This window comes from Zonotrichia leucophrys, chromosome 7 (genome assembly GCF_028769735.1).
Source record: "Zonotrichia leucophrys gambelii isolate GWCS_2022_RI chromosome 7, RI_Zleu_2.0, whole genome shotgun sequence".
NCBI classification, from domain to species: domain Eukaryota; kingdom Metazoa; phylum Chordata; class Aves; order Passeriformes; family Passerellidae; genus Zonotrichia; species Zonotrichia leucophrys.
Window position 1 is genome coordinate 30,245,081 of NC_088177.1, and position 11,321 is coordinate 30,256,401.

General features: G+C 64.3%; 2 protein-coding genes across 4 annotated transcripts; both read right to left on the reverse strand.

Moving 5' to 3' along the window:
- Positions 1–1,153: 1,153 nt before the first annotated feature.
- On the reverse strand, positions 1,154–7,956 carry SLC11A1 (solute carrier family 11 member 1). The gene is made up of 15 exons (XM_064718762.1): positions 7,795–7,956; positions 7,104–7,207; positions 6,298–6,420; positions 5,892–6,011; positions 5,015–5,121; positions 4,857–4,927; positions 4,697–4,764; positions 4,410–4,565; positions 4,111–4,269; positions 3,844–3,933; positions 3,549–3,668; positions 2,977–3,126; positions 2,824–2,897; positions 2,230–2,383; positions 1,154–2,150 (listed from the first exon to the last, which is right to left on the reverse strand). Exons 1-15 carry the CDS (start codon positions 7,922–7,924, stop codon positions 2,049–2,051), a joined length of 1,728 nt encoding a protein of 575 aa, XP_064574832.1. The 5' UTR covers positions 7,925–7,956; the 3' UTR covers positions 1,154–2,048.
- A 710-nt stretch (positions 7,957–8,666) lies between these two features.
- CATIP (ciliogenesis associated TTC17 interacting protein) lies at positions 8,667–11,317 on the reverse strand. 3 transcript variants are annotated; one of them, XM_064718766.1, is made up of 9 exons: positions 11,145–11,317; positions 10,708–10,920; positions 10,518–10,573; positions 10,111–10,197; positions 9,790–9,960; positions 9,496–9,620; positions 9,331–9,407; positions 9,143–9,231; positions 8,667–8,835 (listed from the first exon to the last, which is right to left on the reverse strand). In XM_064718766.1, the coding sequence occupies exons 1-9, from the start codon at positions 11,218–11,220 to the stop codon at positions 8,683–8,685; spliced, it is 1,047 nt and encodes a 348-aa protein (XP_064574836.1). In that variant the 5' UTR covers positions 11,221–11,317; the 3' UTR covers positions 8,667–8,682. The 3 variants fall into 3 exon arrangements, with proteins under 3 accessions (XP_064574836.1, XP_064574835.1, XP_064574833.1); XM_064718765.1 differs by having other exon boundaries at positions 8,667–8,913; XM_064718763.1 differs by having other exon boundaries at positions 8,667–9,231.
- Between the last annotated feature and the right edge of the window lie 4 nt (positions 11,318–11,321).

Here is an 11,321-nt window from a genome sequence, read left to right on the forward strand (position 1 = left end):
CGGCAGCCGCCTCCCACATCGGGCAGCCACCGCTGTCTCCTGGGCCAGCAGGAGGAAAAGGAGGAAAGGGGCTGTGCTTCCTCTGCTCTCTATTTTGGGCTGCCCTCTGTGCTCCTTTAGCCCAGGTGGAGCTGCATGGGATGTCTGCCTCATCCCCAGCATCTGGCTGGGCTGGGCTGCTGGGGGATGCTGCTCTCTGTGGGGACAGCTGCAGAGGCCACACACTTGTCCCCTGCAGGACCCCTGTCCCTTTGGCTACATCCTCCCTCCCTGATGAGTCCAGACAGGCCCTGTTAGACCTCCAGTTAATGCAATTAGAAAAGTCTCCGGGCCAGTGCCTGCAGCGGTGGTTGGAGCACCACTTCCAGTTCCACTGCCTGCTTGGGGGCAGGTTGAGCTGGGGAGCTCAGGGAGAGGCTGTCCCTGTCCTGGAGCTGTGGGACAAGCCCAGGCCAGGAGTAGGCAGAGCCCAGCTGGATTGGGCTGCAGGGTGCAGGCACAAGGCAGAAAAGCATCAGGCTCCTCTCAATCGGGCACTCAGGAATCCTTCTGTCCCACCCCACTGCTCCTATCATGCTTTCCCCTGTTCTCCAACCCAGCGCTGGCCCTGGGAGCTGTGTCCCACCGAGAGCAGTCCCATGGCCAAGGGATGACAGAGACAGACAGGTCTTGCAGTGGGACACTTCTCCTAAGGGTTGGATGGAGGCAGGTGTCCCTGGGCTGAGGGCGCTCTGGGTTGCAGGTTCCAGCTGGAGAACAGCAAACCCCACAGGCATAACCCTGCAGATCCCAGTCCTCTCAGTCTTCTGCCCACTGAGAACACCCCACTATCCCCCTACCCCTTGGTGATCCCCCCAAGGCTTTGTACCCCGGGCAGGTGCACCCGAGCCAGGGGCGTCCCCTGCTCCTCCTGCCGTGGCTCGGGTGGGCTGCGCCCCCGGAGCAGGGGGAGCCCCCGCCTTTCGGCGGGCCCCACAGCTCTGGCTCCTCCTTCAGGCCGGGCCATGGCGGAGGCGGGGGAGGCACCGCCCCACCCCGTCCGCCATCGCCCTTTTAAGGAAGGGGACATTCTTCACATAAACAAGCGCGGCCCCCGGGAGCGGGGGGGTCCCTTCCAGGGTGGGGGGCACGGCTGGGGGGGGTGCCCGCCCCCAGAATTCCCCGTGCAGCGGCGGGTCGGGAAGGGGGTCGGGAAGGGGGATTTCGGGGTGGGGGTCCTGGGCAGAGCGGGGAGCCTTGAAACGGCCAGGGAGCGTCTCGCAAGCGCGAACCGAACGGCGGCGGGGCCGGAGCGCCGGGACCCCCGCCCGCCGTGCGGGACCCGGGCGGCTCCGCAGCCGCATCCGGCGGTACCGGCGGGCGGGAAACGGGGCATCCGGGGCGGAGAGGGCACGGGGGACCCCACCACCCCGCTCCCCCCGCGGGAATGCGAAAAGCTGGCGCCGAGCCCCCACGCGTTGGCAAGCCCGGCCACTCCCCCGCCCGGGGCAAAGGGGCCGCCCCCGGGGTGCGGGTGGGCCCGGGGGGTCCCCGCCCCACGCCGGGGCCGCGCAGCGGCAGCGAGGCCAAGGCCCGTTCCAAACACGCCGTTTATCAGCCGTCCCCCGCCCCTCGAGATTCGGAGCCCTCCGTGGGGATGGGGCCGGTCCCGGGCAGCAGGGGGTGGTTAGCGGTCCCCGGCGGTAATTAGCGGTCCCCGGTGTTAATTAGCGGTCCCCAGCGGTGATTAGCGGTCCCGGGGGCCGGCAGTAATGAGCAGGGGAAGTCTCCGGCGCGGCTCATTCGCTGGAGCGTCTGTGCCACTGGATGGGAGAATGTCCCGCTCCGTCCCACTCCCCTCGCATCCAGCCCGGACCAGCACCCCGGAATTGGCGAGGGTTGGGGGTGGGAAGAAGCGCTGAGATCTCAGATCCTGGGGGGAGGTCTGCCTGTCCGTTAACCCTTTCCTTGCTGGGTAAAACGTGCCCGGACTCGGAGTGGCAGCAAATCCGTGTCCAGGAGGCCGCGCCGGGCAGGGACGTGGGGATAACAAGCACGGATGGGATCTGTCACCGCGTCTCTGTCGGGTCGAGGGCGAGACCGAAATTGAAGCGGCTGTGGTGGCCCCGGGCCAGGAAGCGGGCTCCGTGTGCGATGCTGCATGTCCAGATCTGCAGGGACAAAGGGGACAGGTGGATGAGCACCCAGCAGGGACACTGTCCCGCCCCTGTCCCGCGGTGCCAGCCCTACCAGGTAGGCGACGAAAGCCACGTAGGCAGCCAGTAGCAGGCTCAGGGGAATGTGGTACTCCAGGCCGTGCAGTGTTGGCAAAAAGTCCACCACGAAGTAAATGTTGATGGTGCAGACCAGCCCCGTTATGAGGGTCATCAGCACCTTCCCCGGGCTGCGAGCAGGGCAGTGGGCATCAGTGCCAGGGCAGGGCCCCCACCCTGTGTGCCCCTGGGCACAGAGCGCTGCGGGAACTGAGTTTGTGCATGAACCAGACCCCAGCAGGAACATCTCTGCACCCCACAGCTATATTTCAGCCCGTGGTGGGGCTCTAGGTGTGGATTTTGGCCACCTTCCAAATCCAGAGCTGGCAGTGCCAGGAGGATGCTGAGGGTCCAGGGTGCCCAAGGAACCAGATGTGTCATTGGGAGGAGGATGATGAGGGTAGTGATGGGGTCTGTTCTGCTCTGGCTGCCCTGGGCAGGTGGGAATGAACATACCCCTCCCATGTCCCTGCATTGCCCCATGGCATGGTCTGGGGGGGCAGGATGGGCCAAAGGGAAGGTGCCTGCAGCCAGAGCTCCCTGCTCTGCCTCCCCGTGCCCCAGCACTCACAGGCTGTTGCTGAAATCCTGCATGAGCGGGTGCAGGCTGGTGAAGGTGAGCACAGGCAGGACGGCAAAAGGCAGCTGGAAGGAGAGGGGATGGGGATGTCAAGGCTGCCAGGCCGGGGTGTTTGGGACAGGTGCTGCCCTCCCAGCCCCTTACCAGGATGCTCTGCAGGGCGTTGAGCAGGTCATTCATGCCTGTGAGGTGGCTGATGTCCTTGAAAGCGGCCACCAAGACAGTGGGCAGGATGGCAAAGGAGCGGGTGAGGAGCACTCGGGTGAAGCGGGACCAGCGGAGTCGCAGGAAGCCCTGGAACACGGCAGAGCCCGCACCCTCGCTGTGCCTGTGTCACCCCAAACCCTGGCTGGGGGGAACAGGGGCGGCATCTCCCGCTCCCGTGTGCCAGGGCACTGAGCGGGCTCCTGCAGGGCTGCCGGGCCCCGCTAGGTGTCAGCTCCGACTCGTTAACAGAGCATCTAATTAATTAGGGAAACACTGCGTGGGGCACCCACAGGGTGCAGTGGGTGAGCGCTGTCTCCATCCGACCTCCGGGGAACAGGGACACTGGTGCTAGCAAGTGCCACCCACCAGCTCCCTGCAGGAATGGTGGGCAATTCCAAACACTCCTGGGGGAGTGTGCTGCCCGTAGAACCCCCTGCCCAGGGCTCACCTGTGATTTCCCTGCTCTCAGCCCCTCCTTGGGGGCAAGGGCCAGCATCCCTGTCTCTCACCTCCATGACAAACTGTCCTGCATAAGTGCCGGTCATCGTGGAGCTCTGTCCTGCTGCCAGGATCCCGATGCCCCAGATGTACAGTGCCACTGCCCCGAAATAGCAGCCCAGGATGACACCCTGTATAGGGACACTCCAGTGGGCACCCTAAAGTGTCCCCCACCCCAGGCATTCCCATCAGCTCCCAGATCTCTAGTGGGGTTACAACCCCCCCAGCCACAGGGGTCGATGGGGAGAGTGACGCATCCCCCAAATGGGAATGGAAGCTCACAGGACACAGCCTGGTGGCACTCACCCCCTGGTAGATATCCACAGAGACTGTCTCGTTGTTGGTGGGGAAGATGCCGGCGAAGTGACTGATGCTGCTGTTGATGCACTTGTTGTGCTGTAAGGCACGGCAGGCACGAGGTGACACCACCCAGCAGCTCCCACAGGCACAGGGGAGCCCCACACATCACCTCTCAGGGAAGGAGAACGTGCAGTGCCCAGGGGATGCTGGTCCCACCCTTGCCCACAGCTGGGCACAGCTGCCACCCCCCTGTGGCCATGGGGTGACACTCACCACGTCCTCATTGCGCTGGTGGTAGAAAGCCTCGCCAAAAACAGCCATGACAAAGAGGTTGATGAGGAAGGAGACAAAGAGGGCCAGGCAGGACTCGGTCAGGAAATACATGTTGGCCTCCCGCACTGCCTCCTTCTTGGAGCGGTCAATCACCCGTGTCTGGGCATGGCCCGTGGCATGGTGGGTGACATGGGGTCACGGGAGCACCCCTGTCCCACAGCCAGGGCCGTCTGGTCCTCACCAGGTGCACCCTGAGGCACCCTGGCAGAGCCGTGCCCGTGGCTGTGCCTTGATCTCACCTTGACCAAGGAGGAGTGCAGGAAGATGTTGTGGGGCATAATGATGGCACCGATGGTGCCCATGGCCTGCAGCAGCTCCTTTCGCCCGCAGCCCGGGCAGCTGGGCAGGAAAATGCCCTTCAGCACCTCCACCTGCCTCGGCCCCACCACCACGTACTGGGAAGCAGTGAGAGGGGGCACTGTGAGCTGCCACCCCCCTGGCACAGGCTGGGAGCACGGGGACACCGGGTGGCGGGGTCCCTTGCCAGCCTCGCAGGAAAAGGGTTGTGCCCAGCTCCCCCCTTCACCTCATAGCCAAAGGTCAGGGCCATGATGGTGATGAGGAGGCCGAAGAAAGCCTCCAGTTTGCGGAGCCCTAGAAAGGTCAAGAGATGGGGTGGAACAGAGCAGGGTCACTGGTGCCACAGGGGCACTGACAGCACTCCCAGCCCTCACCCTGGTGCTCACCATACTTATCGAGGAAGAGGAAGAAGAGGGTGTCCACGATGGTGATAAGGACCCCAGCCCAGAGGGGGATGCTGCAGGATGGCCAGGGGCAGGATTAGATACACGGCCCTCTGTGGATAGGGCCATGGGGGGGCTGGGGTTCCTGTGGGGAGGCTCACCGGCCAGCTGAGAGCAGGCTGAAGGCAATGGCTGTCCCAATCACCTCCTGCATGTCAGAGCCGATGATGGCGATCTCAATCATGAGCCAGAGCAGCACACGGGGCACCTGGAGGAGACAGAGATGCCTGAGCCCACAGTGGTGCCTGAACCCACAGTGGTGCATAGCTCTGGGCAAGCTAGCACAGCTCCTGGGTGCAAATCCCTGTCTCCAGGCTGTAGCAGAGCAGCCTGGGGACCCCAGAAGACCCCTCTCAGCTTCTTTCACAACACAAACTCAGGATGAAAGGCGAGTGTTAAATCCGAGCCTGTTCCCCCCCTCCTCATCCCTGCCCCAGTGAGAGCTGAGGATAGGATCTGTCTGTCTAGATAGGGGGGTTTGAGGGAGGCAGGGCAGAGGGGATGCATCCAGCCCTCCTTTTGGGGACCTGTCATTCACCCAGCATCTCCTTGCTCGTCCCCCCCAAGCAGGATTTTGACACTAAGATGGGACCCCCAACTCCCCCCTCCTCTGTCGTGTGATATCTCCTCTCGATTCCCCCAGCTTTCTGCCCCAACACGCTCAGGCTTTCTCGCGTCTTTCCCGCGTCTCGGTTTCGCGTTGCTGCCCCACGCCTGGGCTGACTCCCGCAGGGACGCTCTCGTGTGTCCCCAGGTAACACCGGGATACTGAAGCAGCTTGCTCACTACCTCTCACCCTGGCCCCTGCACTGCAGGAGTGTGGGTGCTAGGTGGGGGACAACGGGGCCTGGGGGGCTTTGGGGAGCCCCTGAGAGAGGCAGGTCGCTCACAGCATCCTCCTGCTCCTCTCCAGCCCGGCAAGGACTGTCACCAGCCCAAGCACGGGGTCCCAGACTGTCACTCCCCGTGGCTGCTCACCTTGGGGTAATAGAGGTAGCAGATCTCGCCCAGGTCCTTCCCGGTCACCACGCCCAGACGGATGGCGAGGCGCTGGCACAGCAGCCCCAGGACGGTGGCCCAGAGCAGCACCCACAGCAGCTGGGGGCAGGAGGGAGGGGGGCAGCGGGGACTGGGGGTGCTGGGCAGGACCCAGCCGCCCGGGGGTCCCCGGTTCAACCAGGGTGGCAGGGAAGAGAGGGGTGCGGGTGCTCTCCCAGCCCAGCCAGAGGGGAGCCCCCCGCACCCCTGGGTGTGCTGCCCCTGTGCCGAGGCCCCCGAGCCCTTCCTGCTCCCGGGCTGGGGCAGCAGCTGCCAGGGCCAGCCGTTGGCGCTGGAGAGGTTACGAAACCCTGGCCTGCTTCCTGAGCGCGGGGGAGCCGCTCACCTTGAACCCCGCCAGGGCCCCGCCCTGCAGGTCCGACTCCACGTTGCCTGGGTCCAGGTACGCGATGCTCATGAGGAAGCCGGGACCGGTGAAAGCCCAGAGTTTCCTGAAGCTGAACCCGGGCTGGGACAAGGCAGCAGGTCAGAGCCGGGAGCTCCGTTCAAAGCCAGGGTTTCCTGATTGCACATCCAGCCCCTGAGCCCGGCGCTGCCCGCACGGATGTGTTTGGCACACGGAGGGCGTTTTCCTGACAGCTTTGGAGAGGGAATGCTGCCCCAGCCTCTCCCTGTTAGCAGCAGTGCTGGAGAGGCAGTGAGCCCCCTCTGACCCATTGGACAGAGGTTTGCAGGGGGGTCCCAGGCCTGTCAGGCACCCATGGGATTTCACTGCTGTCCTCTGCTTTTGCTACCCTAGGGAATACTGTTCCTTCCTCTTCTCTGTTCCACTGCCCGAGACCAGACAAGGATGGGGGGGGCTGGTGGGGTGCAAGCAGCCTTGGGGAGCCCCACTGGGCTCATCCTGGGTGGCCCAGGAGTGGTGTGTGAGCAGTGGGGTGATCCTTGCGGTGGGGTAGCACCTTGCCCCATTGTCTCAGTTTCTCCTTCTGGAAAACTCTAAGCATGGAAACTCTCATCCTAGGGCTGTGACTTGCCTGAGCTGGGTCTGGGGAGTTGGGGGCACATCCCCAGGGCATGACCAAGACACATATTCCCCACTGCAGTGGCCCTTTGCCTCCCCAGCTCCAGCTCCCTGCAGCACTGTCCCGTTCCCCTGCCCTCCCTGAGACATGGCCATGCAGCACCTACCCCAGTGCCCTTGGGGATGCTGATGAGCTCGTCCAGGTAGGTCTGATCCTGGGTGCCACGGCGCTGTGGGGCCATGGGATCCCCGTTCAGGGACCTGGTGAGGCCTGAGGGGGACAAGGAAGAGGAAGGGAGGTGGCAGCCTGCCAGGGGAATAAGGACACTTGGTGAGCTGGCAGCTCTGGTACCAGCTTCCTTCAGTCCCACCTGACCCTGCCTGATGACCCCCTGAGGGAAAAGCACCAGTTTTCCAGGGAGGGCATGAGGATGGCCATTTGGGATCTATCAAAGGCCACCCAAAGGGATCAGATGCTGCCTCCAGCTCAGGTGTCCCTAAAAGCCCTGGTCTGAGCCCCATCTTCAGCAGTCCAAGGGCCAAGTGCGTTTCTGGGCAGCAGGGACAGGAAAGAACCCGACTCTAGCTCCTGCTGCTGGATGGGCATAGAGTGAGGACAAGAAGCTGGTGCTGGTCCTAATCCCCCCTTTGCAGCCCACCTGCATCCTGGGAATTGGTTGAATCACATTCCCAGGCTTGAGGAAACAGAGAATGAGGCAGGTGGGGAATCCAGGACGGGCTGGGGGGGATGGTGCTCACTGAAAGATGGAGCACAGCCAGGAGTCCCAGGGTGGAGGGAAGGAGGTCTAGGGGATGAAAGGAGGCACAAAGGGTCCCAAGAAGTGTTGTGAGGCTCACCTGGTTCCAATGATGGGTGGACTGCCATGGGTGGACTTGATCCAGCCACAGTGCTGAGGCTTCCTGATTTCAGCTCTGCGCACAGTGCCCGCTGCCCTGCCTTTAAAGGAGCCCCCCGCAGTTGTGTCATCCCTCCCCCTCCTCAGGAGGAGAGGAGGAGGATAGGAGAAGGAAGTGCTCCTTCCCTACCCTTATGAGCACACGCAGTCTCGGTTCCCCCCCCCTTCCCTCCCCTTTGCCTCACACACGTGCAAACACGAGGCTCCCTCACCGTGGCGTGGGAGCAGCCTCCGTGTCACTGTCCATCACGTGCCAAGGGCTCTGCTCGGGTGACTGTGGGGATGTGGGGACAGGGGACAGTGTCCCACAGGGCGAGAAGGGAGGGCTGTCCCCACGGGAGTAGGGGAAATGCCATACAAGTGGGAGTGAGGAGGAAGCAGGCACGTGTTGCACAAGGAGATTGAAATGCGGCCTTGGCTGCTGGGGAAGCACCCAGCCAGGCGGGCTCTGGGCCACAGGGTGCTCACACCACCCTCTGTGCAGGGACCTTCATGCCAAGGATGGTGTGCCAGCGTTGCAGTGTCAAGCTGTGCCAACAAAAGCAGGCACCCTTCTGCTAGCCAGGCTGTGTCCCACAGGGAGATGGGCAAGGGGTGTCCCCCAGGAACATGTGGGGTGCTGGCAGGCGCAGGGATGTGAGCCTGGCCCTGCTCCACAGTATGCCCCAGCCACCCCCACCCCCTAAGCGAGGGCTGGAACAGATGGGAGAGGGACAGGGTCCCACCCAGAATGCATGGCGGGGCTTGGGCACACAGCTCACTCCACCTGCCCTCCCTGAGCCTCAGTTTCCCCAAAGCAAACAAGGCTGGGCAGGCAGTGCTGGCTGCTTTATTTGCTGTTAGCTGGAGGGGGGCCAGCTGGGGAGCTGGGGAGGGGGCTGGCAGCACCAGTGGAGGCAAAGGGGCTCCCAACGGGCCGCTGGTGGGCGAAGAATTCCGCAGCAAAGGAGATGGTGTCGTCTGGCTGCTGGTGGAGCAATGCCTGTAGGAAGTCAGACAGCAGTGCCCGCACCTCAGGGTGCTGCTGGAGGTAGGCAGCATGGGAGAGTTGCAGCTCCTCCTGCAGTGGGGTGGACAGGATGGGTGGGGTGGGCACAAACACACATTTCCCCCATGGACACTATGCCAGGGTGAGGGGGACAGGAGCCCGGGTCCTTTCCCACACTTGAGAGGGTGTGAGGAAGGATGTTTGTCCCCTGCCCCCTCTGTGTGTCTCCTGGGCACACCAGGGGAGACCTTGCTGGAGACTGGCACAGCCCCAGGTCCCCTTGTCCCCATGTCCATCTTACCTTCCTGTCCAGGAAATACGAGTAGAGCTCCATGTCCTCATCCCATTCCAGGGGTTCTTTGGGGAAGGGGAGCTGGGGTGCGAACCTACCTGGCAGCAGAAGGCAGGGCACGGTGTTCCCCCTGGACTGCCAGACAGCGGGGAGGGGCTGCCAGTGCTGGGGGAGCACAAATCTCCCCTGCCCAGTACCTGACTTGCTGAGGATGGACTCGTCCTGGAGAAGCATCAGCACCGGGGCGCCGATCTGCATCAGCTGAGCCAGATGCCTGGGAGGGGAAGCAGAGCCCTTGGCGTTCCCACCGTGGGTCCCTGCAGCCTGGCAGGGCTGGGCGCCCCTGGCAGCGCTGCCCTCACCCGCTGGGCAGGAAGCTGCTGTGCCACACGCTGGGGGCGCCGGTGCTGGCGCGCACGGCTCGGCGGATCACGAACACCTCTGTCTCTGCCGAGCCCACCGCCTGCCGCTGGATGCCCAGGGTGGACTGAGGGCGGTACAAACAGCGCTCAGCCTTGGCTCAGTCACCTCTGCCCCCAGCTGCCATCCCCATGCTGCCCGCCACATTCTGCCCACTCCCACTTCCCACATCCCACCCTGTATCCCAGCCTCACCCAGACCAGCCCATCCCACAGGCCCTCCGGCCGGCGGCTCACATAGCTGAAGGTGCAGAGGTCGCCCTCGCTGTTGATGGCTGGGAAGACGAGCCCGGGCGGCATTGTCTGCCGGCGGGCCAGCACCCGCAGCAGCAGCAGGCTGGCGCCCTCCAGCAGCCGCGCCCGCAGCCTGGCCCGGCCGTACGAGAAGCTGTGGCACTGCGGCTCTGCCTGCGGACAGACCTGCCTGCCTCATGGGACAGCCACAGACGCTGTCCTGCATCCCCAGGGACAGCACCCCCCGAGCTGGGCAGCCCCGGTGAGACAAGCCAGCGGTGCTGTCCCCTCCCAGGATGTCACCCTGCCCGCCTTCAGCCTCACCCCTCCCTCCTGCAGGGTCCTGGTCACCGTCATGCCGTACTCGTGGCTCACAAAGTGGGTCCTCTTCTCGGTGGGGTGCGGTGTGAGCTGCGGGAGGGGTGGGAGGCACGGGGTGGGGGGCAGAGCCAGGGCACCCCTCCTCTGAGGGGGCGACCCCGGCCCTGCTGTCAGTCGGGTACCACGGCAGATGCATTGTGGGAAACTCCCCACCCCAGCTGCCACCCAGAGGAGGGGATGGGGACCAGGCTGGTGGGGCAGAGCTGGAGTCTGAGCATGACAAAAGACACCAGGCTACCCACAGCAGCTTTGCAGGGGGCACAGCTCCCCGGAGGGCACCACGGCAGGGCACACCCCAGGGCAGCAGGTAGGACACAGGGAAGGGGACATGCCACTACCACATCAGTCACCTCCAGGCACTCCTGCTCCTCCTGCTCCAGGGTCTCCAGCTGCCACGTCAAATAGGCTGGCAGAACAAAGCCATGCTCAACCAATCCTGTTGGATGGCACTGTCCCCATTCCGAGCCCTGAGGGCTGGCGGACAGGGATGTTCCAGCCCTGGGGAGGAAGGAAGCCCCCAAAGGCCACCCCCTGGCTCACCTTTGAGGCTGCTGGAGACAGGCACACCATTGTGCTTGCTTCGGAACCTGGTTTGCACCAGGATGCAGCTCTGCATGGGTGCACCTTCCTGCTGGTAGGGTGCCCACTGGGCTGCCATCCACCACTGGCCCTGTGCCTTGTCCCTTGGTGAGGCCCCCACGGCCACCACTGCCAGCCTCTCAGCAAACAGGCACCCCTCCAGCTCCTTCAGCCCTGCACAGAGGGACAGTGACCGCGAGGAGATTGTCACTGGTCACTCCCTCAAGAAGGGACCGTCGCCCCTGCCCAGTGCCCCTCCCTGTCTCCATGCCCCCCTGCAGGCTGGGTCAAGCCCCTCGCCATTTATCCCCCACTCTCAATCCCTCACTCTCCATCTCCCTCCTGCCGTGCCGGTGCCCCCAGCCTGCAGGACAAGGGGGGCGGGAGGAGGCACGCACCGATGAGGCTCAGGAACTCAGCAGCAGTGTCCGCCACGCTCGGGCTGTCCCATGGGCGCTCGGGAGGGGGCTCCATGCCTCGCCGGGCGGCTCCTGCTGCCGGGGTCTCAGTGAGGGGCGGCGGGGCTCCCCCGGTACCGCCCCACGCGTGACCCGGGGGCAGTGACACCCAGCCCG

Excerpts from the sequence above, each read along its gene's own strand:
- SLC11A1 (XM_064718762.1), bottom strand. The coding sequence starts at position 7,924 with ATGACACAACTGCGGGGGGCTCCTTTAAAGGCAGGGCAGCGGGCACTG. Across the intron at positions 4,566-4,696 it reads CCCTGACCTTTGGCTATGAG|TACGTGGTGGTGGGGCCGAG; the intron begins GTGAAGGGGGGA and ends ACTGCTTCCCAG. Across the intron at positions 2,384-2,823 it reads CAGGATTTCAGCAACAGCCT|CCCGGGGAAGGTGCTGATGA; the intron begins GTGAGTGCTGGG and ends CCCTGCTCGCAG.
- CATIP (XM_064718763.1), bottom strand. The coding sequence starts at position 11,220 with ATGGAGCCCCCTCCCGAGCGCCCATGGGACAGCCCGAGCGTGGCGGAC. Across the intron at positions 10,921-11,144 it reads TGAGTTCCTGAGCCTCATCG|GGCTGAAGGAGCTGGAGGGG; the intron begins GTGCGTGCCTCC and ends CCCTCTGTGCAG. Across the intron at positions 9,961-10,110 it reads GGACCCTGCAGGAGGGAGGG|GCAGAGCCGCAGTGCCACAG; the intron begins GTGAGGCTGAAG and ends GTCTGTCCGCAG.